The sequence below is a fragment of the Balaenoptera borealis genome (assembly GCF_965194805.1).
Source record: "Balaenoptera borealis genome assembly, chromosome: 2".
Taxonomy (NCBI): Eukaryota; Metazoa; Chordata; class Mammalia; order Artiodactyla; family Balaenopteridae; genus Balaenoptera; species Balaenoptera borealis.
The window spans coordinates 126,594,231-126,620,421 of NC_138867.1; the positions used below are offsets into that span (position 1 = coordinate 126,594,231).

The 26,191-nt window shown below is 40.0% G+C and overlaps 1 protein-coding gene across 6 annotated transcripts in view; it reads right to left on the minus strand.

Annotated features, from left to right (window-relative positions):
• HTR4 (5-hydroxytryptamine receptor 4) overlaps nucleotides 1-26,191 on the minus strand; it is a 361,553-nt gene that overhangs the window by 42,793 nt on the left and 292,569 nt on the right. For 3 of the 6 annotated variants that reach the window (XM_082382753.1, XM_082382756.1, XM_082382752.1), the window contains 3 exons: nucleotides 18,594-18,747; nucleotides 17,622-17,663; nucleotides 14,401-14,969 (listed from right to left, as the gene is read on the minus strand). In XM_082382753.1, the coding sequence (XP_082238879.1) occupies nucleotides 14,401-14,969; nucleotides 17,622-17,663; nucleotides 18,594-18,747 (765 nt within the window). The remainder of the gene's footprint in view (nucleotides 1-14,400; nucleotides 14,970-17,621; nucleotides 17,664-18,593; nucleotides 18,748-26,191) is intronic. The other 3 variants (XM_082382755.1, XM_082382757.1, XM_082382754.1) reach the window with 1 other exon arrangement.

Here is a 26,191-nt window from a genome sequence, read left to right on the forward strand (position 1 = left end):
AGCAGAGGGTGTTTTAAGTGCATAAAATTACTTAAGATCCCACAGGATGAGCTGAGCCTCCAAGAAAAAGAGAAGCAGGTGGTGTGAGAGCCCAGAGGAGGAGGTGGTTAGGTCCAATATTCAGGGGGTAGGGATTAGGAAAGTTGAGAGAGCTCATATTGGAACTGTGCCTCAAGGAATGAGTAGGCTTGTGCCAGGAGGGAAAGTGAGAAAGAGCATTTGGGACAGCAGAAGTAATCCAGAGGCTGGAGAATTCACTATTTACCTAAGGAAAACTGATCAATCTTGCATGCTTATTGCATAGGAAGTTAGGTCGGGGGAGAGTTGAGGGAAATGAGTTGGAAAACCAGACTGGGTCAGGCAAGAAGGGCTTTATATGCCCTTCACCATCTGCCCACTGCAAGTCACAGTATATTACTCAAGGCTATTCTATTACAGCTCAATCCAGCTGGCATTTACAGTTTAAAATCCCACATGTCTGAATGGCCTTAACATCCTCTTAAACGATACACATGAAGTAGCTTCTCTCTCTATGGCTATATTATACACATAGTCCCAAAAGAAAACCAGAGGCAAAAAAATTATAATTTGCAACCCAGCCAATGTCTTGCCTTGGATAATAATAAGTTACCCCTCACTGGGAAGAGAGACAGACAACTACCTACTAGGTAAGCTGTAGAAGAGATCACTGCATTGGTTGGGATATTTGACCAGATCACTTCTGAAGCCCTTTCTATGTCTAAGAATCAAAAGTTCTGCATTATTTCAAGAGTTTTTAATTAACTAGCAAGGAGCATAGCTTAGTGGTTAACAGCAAGGGCTCTGAAATTAGGTGAACATGTGTTAGAATCCTGGCCCACCACTCACCAGCTATAGGACGCTAGCCAAGTTATTTAACCTCTCTGAGTCTCAATTTCCCCATCAGTAAAATGGGGATAATAATACCTGCTCCATGGATTATATTAAGGATTCCATGAGATGACACATGTAATGCACTTAGCGCAATGGCTGGCATATAAAGCCAGTGTTCAGTAAATGGTAGATGCTAAGATGATGATAATAAAGATGGTGACATCTGGACCAGGAAACCAAGTTATTCGTAGGCAACTAGTTATTATACATGACAATCATACACACACACACACACACACACACACACACACACAAACACACTCCTTTCCCCAAAGTCAGAAACTCTAAGCAGGCAATGAAAATTCACAAATAGAAGAAAAATTCCATTACACCAGCCAGCAAAGGAAATAAAAGTTTGAAAAGAATAAAAGGAACATGAGTAGGCACCAAATATATTTGTTTGTCAGGTTTATCAAAATATAGATTCACCCATTTCTTAGAGAACAAAAAGCTCTCCAAGAACAATTCTAACTGTGAAATGTTTCCAAGAATCTTGTAAAAAATGAGAATGAGAAAATAATTCAGAAATCACTTTGTAAAAAGCAGGTCCTTGGCTCTTTGGTTGAATATAACCCAGAGCACACTCAGATATTTGTTTATATAACCAGAAGCCATCCACCAGGTTTCCTTGTTCAAGGGTTGGAGATGATTTCACAGCATTTCTTGGAGCACAGAAGCTAGAACTTTCTGCCTCACTCCCTTCCCCACAGTTCCCCTATCCTTGCAGTTGAAGTAATTTTCCTTCTCCTTCTGAACTTGTTGCTCAGGAACTATCCTGTACCTTATGAGGAGGATATTATGGTGATTTTGACCCCAAACCATTTCCCCTCAGACCCAGTTCTGACAATGAACCAGTGTTCCAGAAAAAGAAGCCTTGTCTTCTCAACCTAGTGTTCCTGCTTTTTTGCCTACTAAGATGATGATTATGATAAGGAGAACACAATATATCAATAAGTTACTTATCCCAGGCTCTATATATACAGTATCTCACACCAGCCTCGTAACAGTGCTATGAGGCAAGAGCCACCTTTACTTCCACTTTTGTACAGGAAGAAACCAAGGCAGCAAGAGGTCAAGTAACTTGCCCAGGATCACGCAGGTTCAAAGTGGCAGGACCTGAATTCAGACTGAGGTCCATCAAATGCCAAGTCCTATGCTTTTAGCCATAACACTAAACTGCTTCATCAGTACTCTGATTTCCTCTAGATTGGGACCCTGCCTTACTACCTTCAGATCAGAGAAGCTCGGGTCTTAACTGTCCCCATGTGAAAAAGGAAGAACATGAAAACCAGGTTAAGGGGATGTTTCTTTAATCTCAGTCCTTCTCCTTACAAATATTTAAACAGCAATTCCTTTCATACTAAAGCCTCAAAGAACAGAAATTTATCTGGATAGGTGGATATGACAACATTTTTCTCAAACAGAATCTCAGAAATAAAATCAACTACTTAACCACTGAGCAGGCATCTATAGAACCCAGGAATGGATTCCTTCCTTAGATGTGTCTAAATTTCCTACTAGCCAGATTGCTAGAAGAATCATAAAGGAAAAGAGAATGGTCTCTGCAATTGACAAAATCACCTCTGGCACATCTCTTCCCACTGGTAACCTTTCCAGAAGGTCTCCGGCTTCAACCAAACAAAGTGCTACACTGGCTAAAGTAGGTTTTGCTCTCTCTTGTGTTTAACTGCACTGTGGGAGGACTTGGTGGTTCTGTAACTCACACAATCACAAAGAAAGGGTCTGAAAATCTCTCCTTTGACCTCTCACCCCTTCCTTGGCCATGCTGACAAATGATCAGTCAATGCTTCCAGTGACTGATGGTCCATCAACACTTCTAAGTGACTGGTGATCATCCAGTTTTCTCCTTCTACTTTATTAGGAACATCTCTTAGTAAGAGGATCCGTTCCATTTTGTGCTGAAATATGTATTCTTAAAACTTCAATCCTTTGTACCTACCTCTTTCCCTTGAGACCATGCAGAACAAATCAGATCCCTCTTTCCCAAAACAGCCTTCAGAGATATTAAAAACAACGCTCATGACCTGAATCTTCTTTGAGCCCTAAACTCATCATCCCCCATTCCTTACATTGTTCTTCACATGTCATGAATTCTGCAAAGAAAATCATGATGTTTATCCTCTCCTGGAGACACTCTAGTTTGTCGACACCCAGAATAAGAAGCAGCTTTACCACTTCTATGGGCCAGAGTCAGGTATCATTACAGTGTGGACTAAGCACACATTTACATGGGGATATGGTTTCCTAGTAGGTCTCTTAGTGTGCTTTGGAGGCGATTCCTTCCTGAACAGCTGCTCCAACTAAATCGGGAGGACTGTGTCTCTGGCAAGTGCATGCTGTAAGGGAACAAGCTCACAGAGTCTGCCTCGGAGAAAGGGCTTATCTGCAACATTACTACTGGCACTCTAACCACGGACATTCAGGGCCTTTCCTCTCAGAAATAATTGCCTTGTCTTGTCTTGGGAGTGGATGTGGATTAAGAAGAGCCAAAGGATGCAGGGGCTGCACTGTAGAAGGCAGATAAAAGCACACACAACTCCTGGCATTGTTCAAAGACCTCTCCTGCTGTCCCCTGGCAGAGGTAAGGAGGTTCTTTGTTGCAAATCCCAGAGGATTGGTTTAAAGCAGGGTTTTTCAACCACAGATTTATTTTGAAATTTGGGACCGGACAATTCTCTGGCAGGGGGGTGTCCCATGCATTCTTGAATGTTTAGTAGCATCTCTGGTCTCTGTCCACTGGATGCCAGTAGCATCTACCAGTTGTGAAAACCAAAAATGCCTTCAGGCATTTGCTAAATGTCCCCTGGTAAACAAAACTGTCCCCAGTTGAGAACTACCAGTTTAAATCCAGACTATCTCAATAGTTTAAGACATGGAGCTAGACCTAAACTTGAAGCATTACCTATGCGAACTTTCTCATTTTACTGGTGCTGAGAGAAATGATAGCAATCAGTAAGGAATTAGAAGACAGGTTTCCTGCTCTTTCCAGTACACTGATGGTTCTCAATCCTGCTGTACATTAGAGCTCCTAAAACATATGCATTTCTGGTCCCCAACCAGACCAATTAAAATGGAATTTCTACATGTGGAACCCAGGAGCTCCCAGGTGACTCTAGTGTGCAGCCAGGGTCAAGGGTCAGAGCCCCACATCACACTGCCTCTATTCTTGACCTCTGATAAACCACCTTGAGCACCACTGGAGCTGGGTGTGGTTTGGGGTTTGCCCTGAAGTGTGACATGCATAGTGGGCACCAAACTCAGAGGGCTGGTACATGGAACCCTAACACCCTAGCAACAAGAGCACCTGCAGAGCCAAAGGGGGAAAACAAATACGCATAGACTGTAACCAACTTGTTCGACAAGTTAGCATGTTTTATGTTGGATCAAAGAAATGCCTGCAGGTAATTTAAAAGCCAGAAGGCATATTCAAAATAACAGCCCCAACTGTTCAGCACAGGGCATGATGTAACCAGGAAACAAGTCTTGTCTCATGTTTAAACAATTATTTATAAACAGTGTGATTAATTTCATTTCATTCATTTCTGGCTTTTCTTCTAACAGAGGGAGCTCTGCGTTCCTTGTTTAAGGAGCAGTGTTTAGAACACAGAGATTTCTATTGACTCATTTCTTAAGAAATGCTTATCAGGAGGCTGAGAAAATAACTGGAGAAGTTGTTTGTTTTAACCAAGATATGAACAATGTTATATCTACAATTATAATAACAACAGTTACAGCAGCTTCCGTGCATGGAGTACTTTCTGTGTAACAGAAGCTGGGATCAGCTCGGCACATACGTTATCATGTTTAACCTTAACAAAAGCCCTAGGAGATGGGTTCTAATATTATTCCCATTTTACAGGTGAGAAAACAGAGGTCTAGAGATGTCTGGTCACATGCTAAAGATTATATAGATAGTAAATGACAGATCTCAGACAGGACTGACATCCAGGTGTGACAGACTCCAGCCCCTATAGCCATTATGCTACATTGGGTCCGATGCCCCTTTGTTTACATACCAAAGTTCACCTTCCTCTGAGTCAGAGACAGTGGAAAGGATAATGCTTTAGGCCTCAGCACTTTAGTCCAGCAGTGGGCATCCTGGAGGACAGCTTAAGCCACTTGGTTACCAAACTTTTGCAAGTACACTCTGCAAACAGCACTAACTTTTCTAACCCTGAGTATCTGATGAGGCAAGTGGAGTTCTTCTGATGTTATTCTCACTGTTTTCCTGGTGTGATCTCAACAAGAACAATGTTTTGTGAGAGCCGCTTCAGGTTGGGATTGGGGAAGGACTTGAGGACAGGGCCAGCTTCATGGTTGTGTGACCAAAGCAGTCACACAGGAACCCAGAGCTTGGTGTAATGTTCTGCTTGTCCTCATCCTGGAATTCTCAATAACTTTATCTTTGAACTTGTGAACTGCGAGGGACAATGAAGCATGCATGTGAGCAGAGATGACACGTGCAATATGTGTGTACACCGTAGTTCCTTGCTGCCTCTCACGTTAGTGATGCCCTGTGAGCACAGAATTCTGGTAGACCAACCATACATAAAGAGTTACTAAGACTCAAAGCAAACACAACGTGAATACATAATGTATATTAAAGCATTTTCCTTTCTCCCATCGTTTTTCTGTCAGCAGCTTCTGTAACATGCTTACCTTATATTTGCTGAGTCTTGCTGAAGTCCCACAGATCAGGGGTCCACTACAACACTGCACTCATGTTTCCTATCAACACATCTATGACTGAGTAAGCAGATGGCTGGTGGCCCTGAGAGCCCGTGTTTTCCATTTGAACCAGAACTTGCCAGATGCAGAAAGAAGGCAGTGATTTTCTAAGAAAAAGGAACCATCAAGGAACCCTACCATGTCTTTTCCACATGCATTGCTTTCCTGTATTAGCCAAGCACTTATGTTGAAAATACTGACGTAGAAAGAAAGGATATGATAGAGCAAATCATGGTTCTTTTCTCTTCAGTCCTTCTTTACTCCTCAGTAAGCTGAAGGGAGAATGTTAGTAGAATGTGTGTGTATCAAGAAGTGAAATAAAAACAGTTGCGTTAGTTTTGTGCACTGTCTGGTAAAAATAAAATACATAAGCATGTCTGAACTACAAAATACAATTTGTGTAATCTGTACAATTTTGGTGACTCCATATACAAGTTAAATGCTCTTATTTTTGCATTTAAAGCTGTCAGTGCACAATATAAAGACAGATGGTAAATTTTCTGCTAATACTTTAAAATTGCATTTTGTTTTTCTACTAGAGAAAAGGTAAATAGCAAATAAAATACATATGACAAGTTGAGAGAAAGACTGAGGAGGAAAGAAAAAGGCTTTCCATCTTAATGCTTTTAACAGAAATGTGTTCCTGCCCTTTGAACCAGGGGCCCCACATTTTCATTTTGCGTTGGGGCTGCGAATTATGCAGCCAACCCTGGGGAAGACTGGGGGACAGAAGGCAAGGTCATGCTCACCCAGCCTTGGTTTACCCAGATTAAGTCTGCTTTGGCTCAAAACAATGAGGCAAATGTTGAATCCAATTGTAGCCTCCAAAGTTCAAGGTAAAGGCCAAAAAATGGCTTTTAAATGTCAAACAGCTTTGCAACATTAGCAGAAACCTCTAAGGATCCAAAGTAAATCAAACCTAAATTATTTCCTCATCCATGGGTAATCTTCCAATCTACTATGTGAAAACCTTTATTTAAATGGGGAATTCTGATGGGGTGAAACTAAAAGTTGGCAAGTGTCTACACAGTGGAAAAACAAAACAAACAAAAAACTATTCCAGCTAAGGAATTAACAAAAAAAAAATTTTTAAATGGTGAAAATTTATTTGAGTATACACTGTCCATGTGAACAATAGGGTCCAGATAGGGTCTGATAAGGGCATCCATTCATTCATTCAGCAAACATATTAACTGAGCAATGTGCTACACCCTGGGGGAACTTTTGGGAATAAAATGGATGTTATCTGCCCTCAGGGACTGACAGTCTGACTGGGAGATAGATAATAAAGAAGTAAACAAGACATGAATACAATTATAAATTCTGATAACAAGAGGCAATAATGACCTGAAAGAATTTTTTTTCCTTCTACTGTTTTTTGGGGGAACCTCATTCTCTTTGCCTCTTTCTTACTTTCACTTTTTCCCTATCTTCATATTTTTCTTTATTGATTCCACATATAAATCTGAATATACTAATCTTATGCATGGAAATGTCAAAGACTTAATATAGCCTATCCACTAGAATCAGTTTATTTATTATTAAGCTCTGGTGGATAACAGGAGTTAATAAGTATGAGGGAAAATATACATTGTTTCCTTCGAGAGAGAAGGTTCAAATTGCTTTAGAGCTGTTTTGTCCATTGGAAATTTTTACGATAAATGAAATAGTCTACATTTGTACTGTCTAATCCAGTAGCCACTTACAATATGTAACCACTGAGCTCTTGGAATGTGGCTAGTGGTTACCCAATTGGACAGGGCAGGTCTAGAGACCTCCAGGTCAATGGAAAACCTTTTCATCAGGGGATTGAGGGTGGAGGATGGAGGATGACAGCCAAGAGCCAAGTTAGATAGGTAAGAAGTTCTTTGGGAAGTGCTTGAAGGAATGTTCAGCCTTCTTAGGAATCAGGTGAGTGACCTAAGTTTGAGCAAGATCTAAACTTGGAGAACCAGGGAAGATACTGAAGCCTGGCATGAGCAGAGAAACCCAACCACAAAGCTAAACTTTGCATGTAAACTCTGCTTGTGCTACCTAACTTATAAATAGTCTGCTCTTACAACATACTTATCTCTCCCATGAGGACAGAGCTTTGCAGTTAGGAAAGCAATTGCACATCTATTATCTTGTTTGATTTTCACAGTGAGGTAGTGAGATAGGCAGGATAGGAATTATTTACCCAAGAAGCCAAAACTGGAATCCTCAGTGGATTTCACATAGAGAAAAATCTCTGTCTAAAGTTACTGTCAGCATCCCGAGTCCCTACTCTGCCATGGATCGTCAGAGCTAGTCAGCATAGAGACAGCTACATAGAAGAGAAACTAGGCCAGGGGAGAAGGAACAGAAGCATTCCTTCATTCCCTTGTCAAGTCTTATGATGTTCCAGGTACTTTACTAGGCTCAGAGGATACAGCAGTGAACAAGACTGGCAAAATCCTTGGCATTTATCCAATGAACAAAGAACTCCAGAATCAAATCCCTATTTAACCCCAAATCAAATCAATATGGCTTATTCCTATCACCTGTCACCCACGTGACTCTGTGTGGTCACAGTCTATATGTTCACACTATGCCTCCCAAGTGGGGAGTATCACTTGGCTTGAAGAATGACTGAGCTGAGGCCAGGCTTCCAAAGGAATATTCTCCCAAATTTTACTGGTTAACATCAGATAAAATTATCATGTTTCTTCCTTCTGTCATTTGGATTTTGTACACACAATGTTGAACAGCAGAGATGACAAGGCATCCTTGTCTTATTCCTGACTTGAGTAGGAAAGCAGCCAATGTTTTCTCATTAGGATATTTCTTCCTTTCTCTGCTGTTATGTTTGATGTGAGTTTCCTAGAGTGGCAAAAGTAACTTCTATGAGACTAAGAGAGACGTTGGCAGATGAGGAAAACATAGTTATAGAATCAGGTTAAAGATGTGACAAGGAGAGAGACGCTGGCTCCAAATTCACTAAGAATCAGTTCATACACAGGATGAACCTGTTAGAATCCATTGTCCACATGCTGGCATTATGCCTCTTTCTTATATATGTGTGCATACAAATTAAAATAGCCCCTAGAAACATTTTTATGACAATAATTCATGTTTGGAAGCTATTTTTTAAAAAGACTATGTACCCGGGATTTCCCTGGTGGCACAGTGGTTAAGAATCCGCCTGCCAATGCAGGGGACACGGGTTCGAGCCCTGGTCCGGGAAGATCCCACATGCCGTGGAGCAACTAAGCCCATGTGCCGCAACTACTGAGCCTGCGCTCTAGAGCCCACGAGCCACAACTACTGAGCCTGCGTGCCACAACTACTGAAGCCCATGTGCCTAAAGCCCACGCTCTGCAACAAGAGAAGCCACCGCAATGACAAGCCTGTGCACCGCAATGAAGAATGGCCCTGGCTCGCCGCAACTGGAGAAAGCCCGCGCATAGCAACAAAGACCCAACGCAGCCAAAAATTAATTAATTAATTAATTAATTTTAAAAAAAAGAAAAAAAGACTATGTAACGTACATATCTATAGGACAAACTATTTCATCAGCCAACCAAATGGTATCTTCACTTCTATTTTGATTGTGGGCTGGATATTCCCAAAGAAGACAATTATCCAACAGAAAACAACCGAACACAACTGCAGACATCTCTGCTACTGTGTATAATTAGTACAATCTGAGTGATCAAAGTCCTCTAAAAATGTCTTGCAAAAGCATATTTTATTTCACTGGCTACCCAACTGCTTGCTTAATAATAAAATGTCATGTAAGTCAAAGGGCTATGAGGACAGGACCAAGCATGGGAAACTTACTATTCTAAACCACTGAGGCCAGACTAGCTTGTTTTTAATTCAACCTGGAAAAGTACAATTCCTTTCTCTCAAAAAGATTTTAAGAGAAAAAAGTTCATAGTCTCATAGTGCTGCCATGAACTGGCTTTCCTCAATGTGAGTCTTGGGTTGTAGACTAAGTCCTCTATACTTTTTAGAGCCTCAGGGAAGATTAAAAAAAAAAACCAGATAATTTTCAATTTTGAGCATGTGAATCCTTCATAAACCTGAAGATAATCATGAAGATATTTCATCAGCAAAAATGTACTGATCATTTGATTGTATACTATTTTGCAGATACTGTGTGAGGGGCTAATTGGTACATGGAGAAAAGAAAGCCATAGTTTCTACCCTCAAGGAATAATTGGCCTTATAGCAGTCAAATAAGGAACTCTATAATCAAAAGCAGCACAAATACCATGAAAAAGAGTACTGTAAACAGGCCACTGCCATTCAGAAGAAGTAGAAAAGAACAAATGATCCAATTGAAAAAATGTGAAAAGGGTGATTTCTATAGTAGAGTTTAGTCTCTATCCTGAGGTGAGCTAGTATTAAATTGATTATTTCTTTGAATAGTCAACGTGTACCCAGGGACAGGAGTCAATCTGAGATTACTAAGAATAGGGCCATCTGATCTAACCTTAGTTCCTTTATAGAAAAGAGATTGAAAAATGCCTGGATTTGAACAAGTTACTAATCTTCACGGTTTGCAGACAAGATAGAGAAATATAAGCAGGATGGTAGAGTTGACGGATTGATAAATATTTCACCAAATTTATCCAAATAGTCAAGATAAACATGAGAAGTGGTAACCCTATTCCTAACTCTAAGTGGGCTGGACCAGACTGAACTCTGGAATCAGAAAGACCTACATCTGAATTCCAGCTTCATCATTTACTACTTGTGTGAGTTTGGGCCAGTTACTTACTCTCTCTAAACCTTGGTTTTCTCATCTTTAAAATGACGATAATTATAATACCAAATTCTTTGAGTGTTGTAAAAATTAAATGCAATAATGCATTCAGAGTTCTTAAATACAGTAACTGGCACAGTCTTTTCTGGAATTATGTTAGGAATCATAATCATTATTAATATGGAAGGAGGTCTCTGGTGGCCTGCCCAGTACTTTGTCAATAGATGCCTTGGATGAGGAAACTGAAGGCACACTTATCAAGTTCCAAATTTTATATATGCAGCCATAAACTTGTCCAGGCATCATCTTACATTTCTGTGATTTATATTTTGCTCCTATGGTTGAATTTTACATTTATTTCAATTTACCTCTATATTTCCAATACTGGCTGATTGGTTCTCCTTTCTAAAATCTTTAAGTCTGCCTTCTAACATGTTAGTTTCCTATCAGAACTACAAAAAAGTGCCTGGATTTAGTAACATGGTAGATGATAGCTCTACTTATGGAGAGAGGGAAGACTCAGGAAATTTGCGGTTGGGGTACGAGATATAGAAGGATTCTGTTTTGGATGCATGAAATTTGATATTCCAAAGAAGCACATAACTGGGGTTGTCAAGGAAGCAAATTGGATCTTGTGGTCTGGAGTTTAGAGGGCAGCTATGACCTGGAGATATTAATTAAAGAGAGAGCTGACAGCATGACAATTGTATTTAAAGCTATGGATGGTTAAGTCACACCAAGTGAGAATGTAGTTTGAGGAGAGTATCAGGAACCAAGCCCTGAAGAACTCCAACATTGAGAGGCCAGATAGAGAAGGAAGAACCTGTTAAGGATTCTAAGAAAGAGTTGCTAGTGAGTTAGGAGGAAAACCAGACAAGTATGGTGTTTAGGAAAATTAATGTGGAAAATTTTTCAAGAAGGAAGTGAGCCAACTGTAAGAGGTCAAATAAAAATAGTTTTTTCAAAATTTGAAACTTCTGTAAGACAAAAGTTAACCAAAGTTCAAAACCAAGCAGAAGATGGGAGGATGTATTTGAAAATTATATAACAAAGGATTAATATTTGGACTATAATAGAGAACATCCAGAAATTAATCAGAAAAATAGAACAAAGTTGTCAGATAAAGTACCAAACATATGAAGGTGCAGTCAATAACTAATTTAAAAGAGGTTCAATCTATCAAATCATCTGGGAAATGCAAATTAAACAAAAGAGCATATTTTAAATTAGTATATTAATAAAAGATGCATAGTATCCAGTGTTGGTGAGGAGAAGGAGTAGCAGATACTCTCACACCCTGCTGATGAAAATGCAAAGCACTATGGTGCTCTGGGAGGTCAATTTCATGGTAAGCATAACATTTTTAAATGCACATACATGTCAATAGTGCGATTTCACTTTCGGTAGTTATCTGAGAGAAATAATGGCATATGCACAAAGAAATGTGTTCCAGGGCATTAAAAATAGTACAGTTTGTAACAGCAAAAGATTGGAGACACCTACATATCTGCTAATGGGAAATAATTAAATAAAATTTAATATGTATTTTTAGTACAGAAGATTATGGAACAGTTAAATAGAATGAGTTAGATTTATATGTTCTGAGGTGGGATGATCTCTAAAATACATTGTTAATGGATAAAAAGCAAGGTGCAGAAAAGTACACACAGAACGGCTCTATTTATGTAAAATGAAGGGAGAAAAATCTATGAATTTGTATGTTTTTATGAATGTTTGTAAATGCACTGAAAAGATTTCCAGACTAGTGGTAATTCTTGTCTCTGAGGCTAGGGGTAGGATTAGCAGGATAAAAGCTGATTTTACTTTTTATTGTTTTGGTTTTATATTTCATGAACTCATGTGAATTTGTTGATGTCCTACTTGCGGGACTTTTAAGAAAAACACACATTTCCCTTAGATTGTGTTAAGTTAAAACAGCTGATCTGGAGAATTAATTTTATGGTTTGTTAATTTACCCATGAAGCAACATATTGGGTTATTTGTTAGGTAGCAGGAAATAAAACAGGCAGGATTCCTGTCCTTGCAAGGCTTACACTCTAGTGGATTCAAGTTTCAAATACTTTTCTCTTCTATGTATAGGCCATCTCCACTCTTATAAGATTCCTCACCTCCACAGAAAAACACCTCAGACCAACTTTCTTTACTTCTCATGACCTCAGGAAGAAATAAGTGTAAGGAATAAAGTATGAAGAATATACACATAAGCCATCTCTAAACTGCCATCTCTGCTTAACAATCATGCTGCAGATTTCCAAAAGCAGCAGGGATAAAATAATATAGTATTAGTAAAATAGGTTTCTTGGGATGCCCTAGAAACCCTAAATTCTTTCTATGACTGTTTCTACGGGAAAAGGCACCAGTTCTAAACAACTGACTTAGTAAATGCACTGCTGGAGCATACTCTGTAAGTAGTCAGCAGCCTGTACTCAGGCAACTGCTAAGCTTAAATAGCTAAAAACTCGCTGGCACCCGCACAGAAGTTCTTGTACACACACTTTACTGTTGGATCCTTTCTATGACACTGACGAAGGCACAATAATTAAGAAAGAATGACAGCCTATAGGAGTATCCTTTGAGGCCTTTCCACCAGCTGGAATCTCAACATCATACTAGGCTTTAGCTACAAGTCTGCCCACACTGGTAGCAGAAAATTGAATTCATGCTTCTGAGCAGTCTCTGAGGCAGAGCACTGATATTTCATAGCAATTCCTATTTTTTTCTTCTTTTCTTACACATGCAGATGAAAAGTCCCCAGTTTTCAGCTGCCAGAAGAGCTAAATATTGTCATCATCAGAGAAATTAAATGCTTGTCTCAAAGAAGGAACTGCTCTTTGGAAATTCCTGTGCATCTCAGGGCAAAGGAAAAAACTGTCATTGACAATTCATCTTTGCTACAGGATGAATGTATTTATCACACATCGCTTTCCACAGCTGAGAACAACTCTAAGCCAGGGTAGCAAGAAAATTCTCAGTTTGGAAAGAGGCATCATGCCTAGTCACTGAACTTCAAAGTTACTCCCACCTCCGTCAACCTATGTGACCTTGGGTAAACCACCTGACCTTTCCACACTCTTTCATATTCCATTTCCTTCCTCATGCTGTTCTCTCTGTCTGGAATGCCTTCCTTGACATCTCCTCCAAGTCTCAAATTCTTATAAAATGCTGTTCTGTGACGTTTTCCCTGATTCCCTTAACCAAATCAGCTTCTTTCCTACTCATATCCCCACTCTACATTGTCCATACTTCCAATATATCATACATCACATAGCATTACTATTGCATATTTATCATTCTATTTTTTTTAGTTTATCATGTTATTTTACGGCCATCTTAGGGTATCAGGTTATATGCTACTATTCACATTAGTAGTATTATGAGCACTTACTATGTATCAGGCCCTATATGAATACATTATCCCTGTCATAAAAGCCTTATAAGATGGGTATCATTATTATTACCATTTTTTACAGTTGAAGAAAATAAAAATCAAAAGGGATTATACAAACGATTAGCAGTGGCACTGAGAGTCAAAATAAAGACTATTTTATCATGTTTTTAATCACTACCCTAAAATACTACCTATAAGTAGGAGTAGATAATATTTACTAAGTTCTTACTATGTGTCAGACTCTGTACTATGTGCTCTACATATATTAGCTAATTTGACCCTCAAAAAAGTCCGTGATGTAGAAATCATGATTATAATTTTCATTTTTTTTAATGAATTTAAGGTTCAGAATGGTTTAATGACTTGCCCCAAATCAAAGAACTATGGAGGTTGGATTTGAATGCAGGTCATTCGCCCCCAGTGCCTGAGCCCTTACCCACTACTCTATTCCATTAACAGATGGCAGAATTTTTTTTTTTAACCTTTGAAAGTACTGCACAAGTTTTCAAGAATAATCTATCTGGAAACAGAAAACTGGAAAGTTACCTCTTCTGAGTCCTGCAAATGAGCAAAATCTAATAAGCCCTGAAGCACTCACCTTAGCACATGTGTGGATCCATTAATGGTTGTGGTTGAACAGGGGACAGTCTGGCCCAGAATGGAAGGTCTTCGGTAGCGTTCATCGTCACAGCAGAGGATGATGAGGAAGGCACGTCTAAAAGACTTATTCAAGAAGGCGTAGAGAAAGGGGTTCAACCCAGAATTGATGTAGCCAAGCCAGAGGAAAGCGGTCCACACCTGCCCAGGGACAGTGTAGTCTACGAATGGATCCACAATATTGGTGACAAAGAATGGAGCCCAGCAGAGGCAGAAGCAACCCATGATGATGCACAGGGTCTTGGCTGCTTTGGTCTCTGTCCTCATGCGATGAGTGCTATGTTGGTCTGCTGGCTGGGGCCTGCCCTCTGAGGGGGCTCCTGCCCGTTGTAACATCTGGATCTGGTGGGCATGCTCCTTAGCTGTGACATAGATGCGATAATAGGCCAGCACCATGAGGAGAAACGGGATGTAGAAGGCCACCACAGAGCAGGTGATGGCATAGGGCTTGTTGACCATGAAGATGCAGTACGTAGAGTTAGAGTTCTTGTTGAACTTCCTTTTTTCTATCTGAGAGTTAGAGGGAGAGAGGAAATGAGGAAGGAAGGGAGAAAGGGAAGGAAAAAGTGAACAGGAAGAAGCAGGAGGGGAATGAGAAAAATTGTAAGAAAAGGAAAAGGATAAAAAAGAAGAGAAAAGGAGGGTTTGGAAAATAGAAAGAAGGGGAGAAGAATAGTGAAGGAAAGGGAGGGATGAATAAAAGAAAAAGATGAAGGGAAAGGAAATAAAAAAGAAGGTTTATCAGCAAAGCTTTTCTTTTTCTTCTAATAAGTCTATAGCACATAGAACCATGATGGCAGAAAAGGAATATACTTTTGGCTGCTTTGGGTATTCTTATATCTCAGTATTTCCCATATAAAATTTAGAATCAGCTTATCAACTTCCATAAAAATCTTTTAGAATTTTGATTGGAGTTAGAATAGAATGACTGAGGAAAAATAACATTTTTTTCAATGTTAAGTCTTCCAATTCACAAACATGATAATTCTTTCCCTTTACCTAAGTCTTTTAGAATTTCAGTAATATTTTACATTTTTGTGTAAATGTCTTACACATCTTTTGTTAGATTAATCCTAAGTATTTCTATTTTTATTCTATTGCAAATAGTACTACATTAAAATTCTTATTTCTAATTGTCTGTTGCTAATACACAGAACGCAGTGAAAATTTTTTGTATATTGGCTATGTATCCAGGAACTTTGTTAAATTAGTAACTAATATTTCATCTTTAGATTCTTCTGAATTTTTTCCATGAATACTCATGTGATCTGCAAATAATGACAATTTCACTTCTTCCTTTCCAGTCTTAATACCATTTTCCTTGCATATTGAACTTGATAAGACCAACAGTACAATACTGAATAAAAGGGGTAATAGTGGACACCATTGTTACAGTCCCAGTTTCAGGAGAGGAGCTTTCAATATTTTACTATTAAGTATGGCACTTGCTGTAAGTTTTTTGTCAATGCGCTCTATTTGAGAAAGTTCCCTTCTATTCTTAGTTTGATGAACTTATATATACTACCAAATGTAAAATAGATAGCTAGTGGGAAGCAGCCGCATAGCACAGGGAGATCAGCTCAGTGCTTTGTGACCACCTAGAGGGGTGGGATAGGGAGGGTGGGAGGGAGACGCAAGAGGGAGGAGATATGGGAATATATGTATATGTATAGCTGATTCACTTTGGTATAAAGCAGAAACTAACACACCATTGTAAAGCAATTATACTCCAATAAAGATGTTAAAAAAAAAAGAATAAATAAAATTTCTGTGTATACTTACACATTCATCATCATGAAAAAAATTATGATTGCATATTGAATTTTGTCAATGCATTTTTGGCAGTAATGAGATGATCATGTGGGTTTTCCCTTCTTTCTTTTATTCATACAGTGAATTACACTGATTGTGTTAAATTCCTGGCATAAACCTCATTTGTATTGGATACTGTGACATACTAGATCCCTCTTAAGAACTGAAAGACTTTTTTTTCCACCTATAAACTCTGCCTGCTGACAGCTCTTAGTTACCAGCCTTCTCTAGAAATAGTCCTTGGCTGAAGAGAGCTGTGTAACCCAATGACTCTTCCCTTCCTGAGGTCAGCATGCATGCAGTGTGAATATACACATGAATAGAGATATGTATCATGTATATTTTGATACATAACACACTATTTCATTCATTGTGTACACATTTAATATCCTGTCCTATAGTATTGATATATTGTAAGGTTATAGTATATCCTCCTATTGAATTGACATTTTTAATCATTACAAAATCTCTTTTTATCTAAGTATTACTTGCCTTAAGTCACAGGAATCTAACTCTATATTTCACCTAGGAACAAAGATTCATGATTCGCTAATTCAGTATTTGCAGCAACTTTATAGACCCTAATTACCATGAATAACAAGGATCAACTGTACATGTGTTATGAACATCTGGGTTATGCTAGTTTCTCTCTAGGCAGGTTCAATGTGCAAATGAGTAAAAAAGATATGAAATGCAATTATAATACCATGGAGCAAATACTAGGCATGTTAATAGTAAGCAGATGCCCCATTCAGTTACATGAAGTAAACAGGGGATGCTTCTATCTCACTCTCACAAATGAACAAAATTCCCTAGGTCATTCCCCTTGAAAATTCTACAGCAGAAGGTAAGAGTGCTGTACCCTTGTTACAAATTTTGATGCACAGAAGCTTATGCTTCCAAAGGCTTCTCCATTAGGGATTAAGTTTAGCACAAACATAAGAACATAGACTCTGGAGTCCAGTAAGCCTGGGCTTAGATATAGTCACCACCACTCCCTACCAATGTGACTTAACCTCTCTGACCCTCAGTTTCCTGAGGACAATGACAGAATTTACATATACCATTATTGTGAGGCCTGAGAGAGATAATAATGATTAAATTAACATGGGGCTAGGCACACAGTAAGTGTTCGACATTTGTTGGCCATTATAATTATTATTCTACTGGTTATTGGAAATTTGAATTTCATTTCCCCCAAGAATGATAAAAATGAAAGTTTGAAAGAAGAGGGATAGGATTTAAGAAAATATCCATACAGTCTCCCTTGTACGGATCCCCTTTCACTTCTCCACTCCTCTGTGCCCAGCATTTCTTTCAGAAGCCCAAGGAACTCTCGTTCTGACATACCACATGCAAATCCTGGCCCAGCCTTGGTTTGGATATCCTTTCCTGGACAAAGAATAAGGCAAGATTAGGGGCTAGGAATGGGATGGAGAGAGGAAGGGGCAGCTCCTACTCTGACTGGTCCTCTTGGGCCAGAGCTCACTCTCAATCTCTCCTCCCCATTCCCCTCCCTACCACAACACGGTCCTGGGATCCATTTTAAAGTGACTGCCTGACAACTTCCTCAGGGAATATATATACCTGCTAATGGATCCAGACCATAGCTTTCGATCTTCATTACAAGTTTGATACTAAAAACATAGTATGTCAGAGCTGGAAACTCTTCATGAGCATCTAGACAGGGCTTGGCAGACGCCTGGCACCTGAGCCATGTGCTGTTCTCCTGCACCACTGGAAGACACTGTTCCCACTGAGGACCCATGAATGTTCTCATCACAGCCCTTTAGGAAGTGGGTCAGGGATGGAGCTGAGCTCAGGGTCCAGTTCTCTTGACTCCTGGCCCATACGTTCTCCAGAAGCCCCCACCTCCATGACAGGCTTTCTGTGGGTCACTGTAAGCCTCATAGGGTCTCAGCATGAAATGAGATGAAGGCCTCTTGGGGCACATCACTTCCCTCAGGCTCTGGAGTATGTCTGCTAAGCTCTGAACACCTGTTTTGCTATTCAATAGCTGTGCGACACTGGGCATGTTACTTCACTTTTTTGATCCTGAGTTTTCTCATCTGTGAAATGGGGGAAAAGTATTGTAATTTTCCCAAAGGGATGCTGTCAGGATTATATGTACTTAGTGTACTTTCTGGCATACGGTAAGCTTTTGAAAATGTTAGCCTGCTTTTTTTGTTGTTATTGTTGTTACTCAGACCGCTATCAGGATCTTTCTTAGAATATCCACCTAACCTGACATTGTTTATTTAGAATCCCAAGCTAACAAAGTTAGTCAGACAGTAAACCAGTGGGGTCTGCATGAGTACTTACCAAATCAATTATGCCAACGTTATTCCAGCCTTGCATTATAGGGAGAAAAGAGATAAACATGGGGATGACCCAGCAGCCTCCCAGCATTAATGCGATGCGCAGAGGGGTCATCTTGTTCCTATAGACCAAAGGCTGGCAGCAGATGGCATAATACCTGGAGAGGGGATGGGGGGGTGCCAAGGGAAAGGATGGATGAGAGGGAGAAGGAGGAAGCATAATTGATGAGAGAGAAGAGGGGAGAAGGATGGAGAAGGGCAATAAGAAGAGGAGATATTGGGAAAGAGGAAAATTAGAGGGGGAGGTAGAGAATAAAAATAAGGAAGGAAGAGAAAATAATGGGGGCAAATGGGGTGAGTGGGTAGTAGAGGAAGGGAAGGAGGAGAGAGAAGTGGGAAAAGAACAGAGGAAAGAAAAAAGCAATGGTACAATAAGATATCATATTGGTCAAAGAGTTTCTGCTATTATAAATATAAACTTTAGATCATACATATGAGAACCAGGCATTGGTCCCATATCCCTCTTCCTCTCCCAATATCTGAGAAGCTCAACATATACCTGAGGGTCTGCTCAGTCTCAGGCACGGATCCAACACTACCTTCATGCCTGGGCATTTTAAGAGCTTCTGTCCACCTCTCTGGGCCTCAGTGTCTAGACATATGCAGTCCTCTTTGATAACAACTTGAGGTGACCCAGGGTTGGTCCTATATCTGAGCTCTAAGAACAGTATCTCAAACTTGTCCCCATCCTCTTGATCACCTACCTATATTGAGGTGATGCTCTAAGTCAGTGTTCTTTTTTTTTTTTAAAGCTATTTTAATTATTTATTTATTTATTTATGGCTGTGTTGGGTCTTCGTTTCTGTGCGAGGGCTTTCTCTAGTTGCAGCAAGCGGGGGCCACTCTTCATCGCGGTGCGCAGGCCTCTCACTATCGCGGCCTCTCTTGTTGCGGAGCACAGGCTCCAGACGCGCAGGCTCAGTAATTGTGGCTCACGGGCCTAGTTGCTCCGTGGCATGTGGGATCCTCCCAGACCAGGGCTCGAACCCGTGTCCCCTGCACTGGCAGGCAGATTCTCAACCACTGCGCCACCAGGGAAGCCCTAAGTCAGTGTTCTTTAAATTGTGGTCCAAAGATTCTGCCCTTCTCCCCTGCATCAGACTAACCTGAGGAGACCTACTTAAAATGCAGATTCCAAGGATCTCCTGAATTAGAGCCTGTTAGGGAGGAATCTGGAGTTTGCATTTTGACAAGTGGAAGTCATTACTGCTGTTTGCTAGGTATGTCCAGTTCCCCCTTTTGGGCACATGCACTTCCTGACCTCCTTGTGGTTGAGTGGGGCCGAGTGACTTGGCCTATGAGTCATGAACAGAATTGACATGTGTTACTTCTGGGCTGAACCATTTAACTGTTTCTATGATGCCAAGAATGTCAAGTTCCAAATATTTCCTGCTCCATCATTTCCTACCTACTGGTAGAGACCATCTCATCCCCATTTATCAGGGTCTGATCCTTCTCATGGGACTCTCTGCTCACGCCTTCCTGAGCCCAGATTCTGCCTACAGTACTAACCTTCTTCATATCTCCAGAGAGAGGTGCAACTTGCCAAACTCAATGATCTGGTCTCTAGCTCCCAGACTGCTCTTTGTATGTTGTTCCAGTCATGGAGATCACTACTTCCATGCCCAGGAAGTTCACTGAACTGGCAACAGGCAAAATACCATGGTAGTTCTATCAGCCATTTGTCTTTGGAAGAGCCAAAGAAAAAATGCAAAGAGACAGCCTGGAGACTAAGCCTATTCTTTAAGATTTTACACCATTTAATGATGAGCCACCCCCTTATACCCCTCACTTTATGCAGTTCACTTTGTTAACTTTTACCACCTCTTCCTTTCTTTTCTTAATTCAAAGCATAACTAATAGAACAATGGCTATATTCTTTGAAAAGGTGGTGGTAGGATGAGTTGGGAGAGAGGGTGCAATGAGAAGGAGAGCCTAGTGTTAAAGCATGAGAAGAGAGTGCCTCAGGCGCTGCAGGGGGATTATATCCTTCCCTACAGGGCATCAAAGAGTAGCTAACCACATTGTACCAGGGAGCTCCCTGTGGCCAGCAAGACAGGGTATCCTGATCTGGACCAGAGTATAGAACAACAGACCAAATAATGGGAGAGGGAATTACTCAGGAACTAACTTTCTCTATCTATAAAACTGACATGGTAGCCAAATCTAACTAAAGGTAACTCAGTAATGGAAAGAACCATGATTAGCTGGAATTCTCTCCACACTCATCGCTTATATAAGAAAGGCAAATTATATCACAGTGGCAAGTCTGAATGGCTGTATTAACAATCATCAGAGGTTTACTAACATAGAGTTGATGAATTTGGAGTACATAAAAATATACTTTTTTTTCAAATTTTGCTCCCTTCCTGATTTCCTGCTAGAGGGCCTAGATTAGATCTTGGTTTTGTACATTTACCATTTTTCCTCCTTTTTCTTGGTAATAGCATCCCGAATCCTTTGGGAATTCTCTTCTCCGTTGCTGTCACGTAGTTGGGAAAATAAATGATGGGACTGACTTTTCCAGCCAGGGGGTGAGCCAATCAGACTTTTTCCTGGGACTCTGAATGTCATGCAGAGTGATGCAAAAATGGGAAAGTCAGAGAAGGTTCCTCTATTCCCACAGCAGCTACCTGGTGGGGCTGAGAGTAGCTCCTGCTCCTTGGATCTTCGGGCAGTCATGCTTTTGCCCCTTTGGGTCCTCATTCTTTAGCTCTTCCTTCAATTAAATAAGTCACCTCATATTTTCCCACAAAATTCCCTTTTTGCTTAAGTTGATCTTATGTGTTGAAGTGTGTCCCCTCTCCCAAAAGATATGTTGAAATCCAAACCCTCAGTGCCTTGGAATACGGCCTTATTTGGAAATAGGATCTTTAGAGAGGTAATAAAATTAAAATGAGGCCATTAGGGTGGGCCTTAATCCAACATGACTGAAATCCTTTCAAAAAGGGAAAGTTAGACACAGACAGATATGCTCAGTGAGAAGATGGCAATGTGAAGACAGAGGATTGAAATGATGCTTCTACAAGCCAAAGAACACCAAAGATTGCCAGCAAAACAACTGAAGCTAGGAAGAGACAAGGAAGAATCTTTTCCCTACAGGTTCAGAGGGAGCAGGGCCCTGCTAACACCTTGATTTCAGATTTCTAGCCTCTAGAACTGTAAGACAATAAATATCCTGTTGTTCCAGACCACACAGTTTATGGTACTTTGTTATGACAGCCCTAGCAAAAGCTAACAAAGTTGGCTAAAGGCAGTCTCTGTTACTTGCAACCAAAGTACCTTGCCTCAATAAAAATGGTTTTGAATGCCAGATATGTCCTTCACAGATGCTTTGTTCTAAGTAAGAATACCTTTGTTTTTATTCAATATACCTCCAGATCATAGCTCAAATTATAGCATCCCCTCATCTACCAACCCAAGGAAGGCAATCAAGGGATAAGTGAAAAATATTGGGTTGGCCAAAAAGTTCCTTTGGGTTTTTTCCGTAAGATGTTACGGAAAAACCCAAAGGAACTTTTTGGCTAACCCAATAGATGTCCCCCCTACCTTTGCTGTATAATTTATAATTTTTGAGGTTTGGAACAGATGTCAAGATACTGGGTAAAGATAAGACTTTAGGAATTTGGGTTGGATCTCCATTGTCATATAAATCTAAAAATTCAAAAAGACAAAGCCAAATTAAACACCTTGCAGGACAAAAGGTATGTTTGAGGAAGCAAGATGTTCTTCTGACTTCCATAAGTGGATATGGATGTTTAGAGGATTATGTTGGGAAGACAACAGAATTTACAGAAGAGGACTTTGAATACATGGTTATATTGGTGCTCATAACGTTTTTATGAAAGCCTTTCTTTCTAAGTCTAACTTGGCCAGGGTGACTGTCTGATTCCCATGGCATGATGAATATCCTGTCGACAATAAGATTTCCCCAAGTTCTGCTGTCCAAATGTTCTATGCTTTAATTTGCACTACCCTAGGCTATTAGGAGCTGCTGCTACAGAGAAATAAATAATGGTGACGGGTTTCCTTTGGAAATTCAACTTCAAGGGGGATCCTGTGGATGTAGTACACATGCTACCAATCCCTTATGCATTTACATACACAGTCTGTGCCCTGGACAATGAGTGCTTGCAATAAAGTTGTTTGGACAGCTCATTTCCCAAGGGGCTAAGGTGGGACACAGCCATGGTTTCTTGCACAGAGAGCTGCAGAAAGTTACTCTTGCATGATGTGAGGTGGCTGGGCAAGCCTGGGAAAAATCCTTCATTCCTTACTTTAAAAATTAGCAATAAGTAAAGGGAAAAAAGAATTTCATTTTCTTCAAATTATACCGATTGAATTGTGAATAATAGTAAGGATGAATAAGAAAAATACCAAATTGTGTCTATGTATGTGTTTTACTTAAATCTTCTCCTCTACATCTTCAATCTGGTGCTATATATTACAGTAAAAATAATATGATTTTTAAATGACATGGAGTAGAGAATATAAGGTTTTTATCTGGAGCTCAAATTAGAGCACTCGATTTTATGGGCCCAAGATTCTTACCAAGGCCTTGGCATCCTTGAGACAGCTGCCATAAATAAGCCACCTCATATTCTTCTAATTTCTTTTCTCATATCTTTCCAATCTTTGCTTTCTAGCAAAGGATCTGAAAAATAAACATCCTCTTGAAGGCTGCATTCAAGAGTGTAAATTAAGTATGTGAAAACAAACATCGCTCAATAAAATGATTAATAAAAATTCAGTTCTAGTGTTAACTGACCCTTAAAATTCTAACTTTTGTCTACAGATCAAGGACCAGATAGAAATCAGAAAACTTGATCTTTACCTATCATGGTTGCTTTTTAATACTTATATAAGGATTATATTACCAGTGCTAATAACAAATATATTTGTCCTATTATGAACTGCCTCCCAAACACATGTACAACACAAATAGACAGAAGTAGCTAGTTAAATTTGCAAGTTATTTGGAGTTTAGGCAAAGCACACTGGCTGAGTTCATAATAAGAGTTACTTTTCATTTACTTACCAAGAGGTCTACCTGTATTATCTCATTTGGTCCTCACAACTACTTTTGAAATAGGAACTATAAATGCACCCCTTTCACAGATGAGGAAACAGAAACACAGAAGTGTTGAGATTTGTCCAAGGTCCCACTGGTGGTAAGAACCAAGCTGGGATCTGGCCCAGGCAGCCTGACACAAGGGTCAGGAGGTTAATTTCACTACTATCACTTCACTCTGCCACCTTCCCAAAATCCCCAAGGGATTATTCTAACTCTTTACAAGCCACTTTGGAAACATAAAAACAATGAATCTCAAAACTTGAAGGATCCTCAAAATCCTGAAATCCCCAAGTTCCCTCTAAAATGAGGTATATCCAAGCCTGCATGAATGCACTAAGGACTGGGAATTCACCAAGTCCTACGACAGTACACTCTAAACTCAAGGCTCTCCTGAGGTTAAAAAGGTCTCCTCCAAAATTGATCTTCTGTAACTTCCAGTTTTACCCTCTGTCTCAATTTAAAATTTCTATCTCTAATTCTTCTGCACAGTAGTCCTACAGATATCTGAAGAGAGCTTCTACATTCCTCTTAAGTTTTATTTTCTGCAGGTAAAAATATTCCCAGTTGTATTCAACCAGGGTTGATTCTGCATGCCAAAGGATATTTGGTAATGTATGGAGACATATTCTGTTGCCATAATTGGAAAGGGTAATGCTACTGGCAACCAGGGGGTAGAGATCAGGGATGCTGCCACATGTCTTACAAGACACAAGACAGCCCCCTACAACAAAGAATCATCTGGTCTACAAGGACAGTAGTGCCACATTTGAGAAACTTTGGTTTAGAGGAGGTGATTTTCACCAACAGCAGGGGCTCTGTGTCCTCTGTATGTTATAGTGTGCCATTCCCTCTTAAGAGTGGGAGCCACAAGGAGAGCATAATACTCTGGTGTATCCTATACAGACCAGAGAAGACAAGAACATCACCTTCTACCCTGCCCGCCATAACTTAATACAACCTGTGGGACACCCAGCAGTACAAGACACCTGCACCTTCTCAGAGCTATGATCTAGGACAGGAGGTAAGAAAAGTCTACCCCTAACTGATTTATAAGTTCCAGAGATGTTTGCCTGTTCACAATTGTATCCTCAATGCCTAGTACAGTGCTAGATATAGAGTTATGCTCACAAAAGGGCTGAATAAATAGTAAACCCTTAATAACTACCAATTAAAATAAATTACATTAAAATGTGGAACCAGGTTTTTGGGATGTGAAAGTAGAGGGATGGGGAAAGGCTGTCTCCAATAAGTGTCTTTTAAGTTGGATTTTAGAGACTGGGCAAGGACAGTGGAGGAGAAAGTATAATCTAGTTGCTATAGAGAGCATGGACAAAGACCTGGAGACAGAAATTGTATATATATAAATATATATCCATCTATAAATATACATGCATGTATCCACATACCCATATAAATATAACAGAGTACAAGTTAGCTGGATGGTAGAGTGTTTATATGGAAGTAGAAGAAGTAAGCCTAGAAAGCTGGCTGAAGGGAAGACTTCAGAGCAATGGTTCTCCAACATAGTGTGCTTCAGAATCACCTAGAGAGCTTGTTGAAACACCGATTGCAGGTAGATCTTGAATGGGGCCCAAGAATTTGCATTTCTGATACGTTCTCAAGTGATGTTGCTGCTGGTGGTTTGGGGATCACACTTTGAGAACTACTGTCTTAGAGGTTTTTGAGTGCTATACTCAGAGGAATCACCAGAAGTTTTTTTGAACTGGAAAATGTCCATCACAATCAACACTGCTCTACCAAAGGAGCTGAATTACAACAAACTCAAGAGACAGAGTGGTTGGTTCACAGGCTAGGTGGATAGTATTCATCAGAAAAAACAATTCTGTCTCATCTCAGGACTAATCTATTAGGTCTGTTGTCTAGACTTCCATTGGACAATTGGCATTCTTTTTTAACTAGAAAACTTTTACACAGTGGTTAAGTAAATGTTCAAATGACAAGTGAGGTTCCAGATGGTCAGGATTAATTAAAATGTAGCAAGGATATTTACAAAGTAATATCTTATGCAAAACATTTCTAAGTATTGTTCACAAAACTCCATTAAAACCCGCTTTGGTAGACCAGTCATCAGCTTCCCCAACCACAGCCATGTGTAAGTGTACGATCAAATTGCTTTTAAATGTCCCTGGGGACACAATTTACTTTGACAACTCTTAGAAGGCAGTCATGTATTTTAAGTTCCATGCTAATCTCTTCCCCACTCCTCCTGCAATTAAGGAAAATTCTGCCTCCTCACTTCCTGTCCTCCCAACCACAGTGAAGGCAGAAGTAGCAAACAGAACTACCTGGAACCCTACACTCTCAGGATCAGAGGAGATTTTAGCAGTCACCTTACGTTTTTGCATCTGGGTACCAACTCTGTGGTCTTAGGATCAGTTACTTAACCTCTCCAAGATTCAGTTTCCTCATCTATAAAGTGGAGATCATTATGTCCAGCTCATTGATTG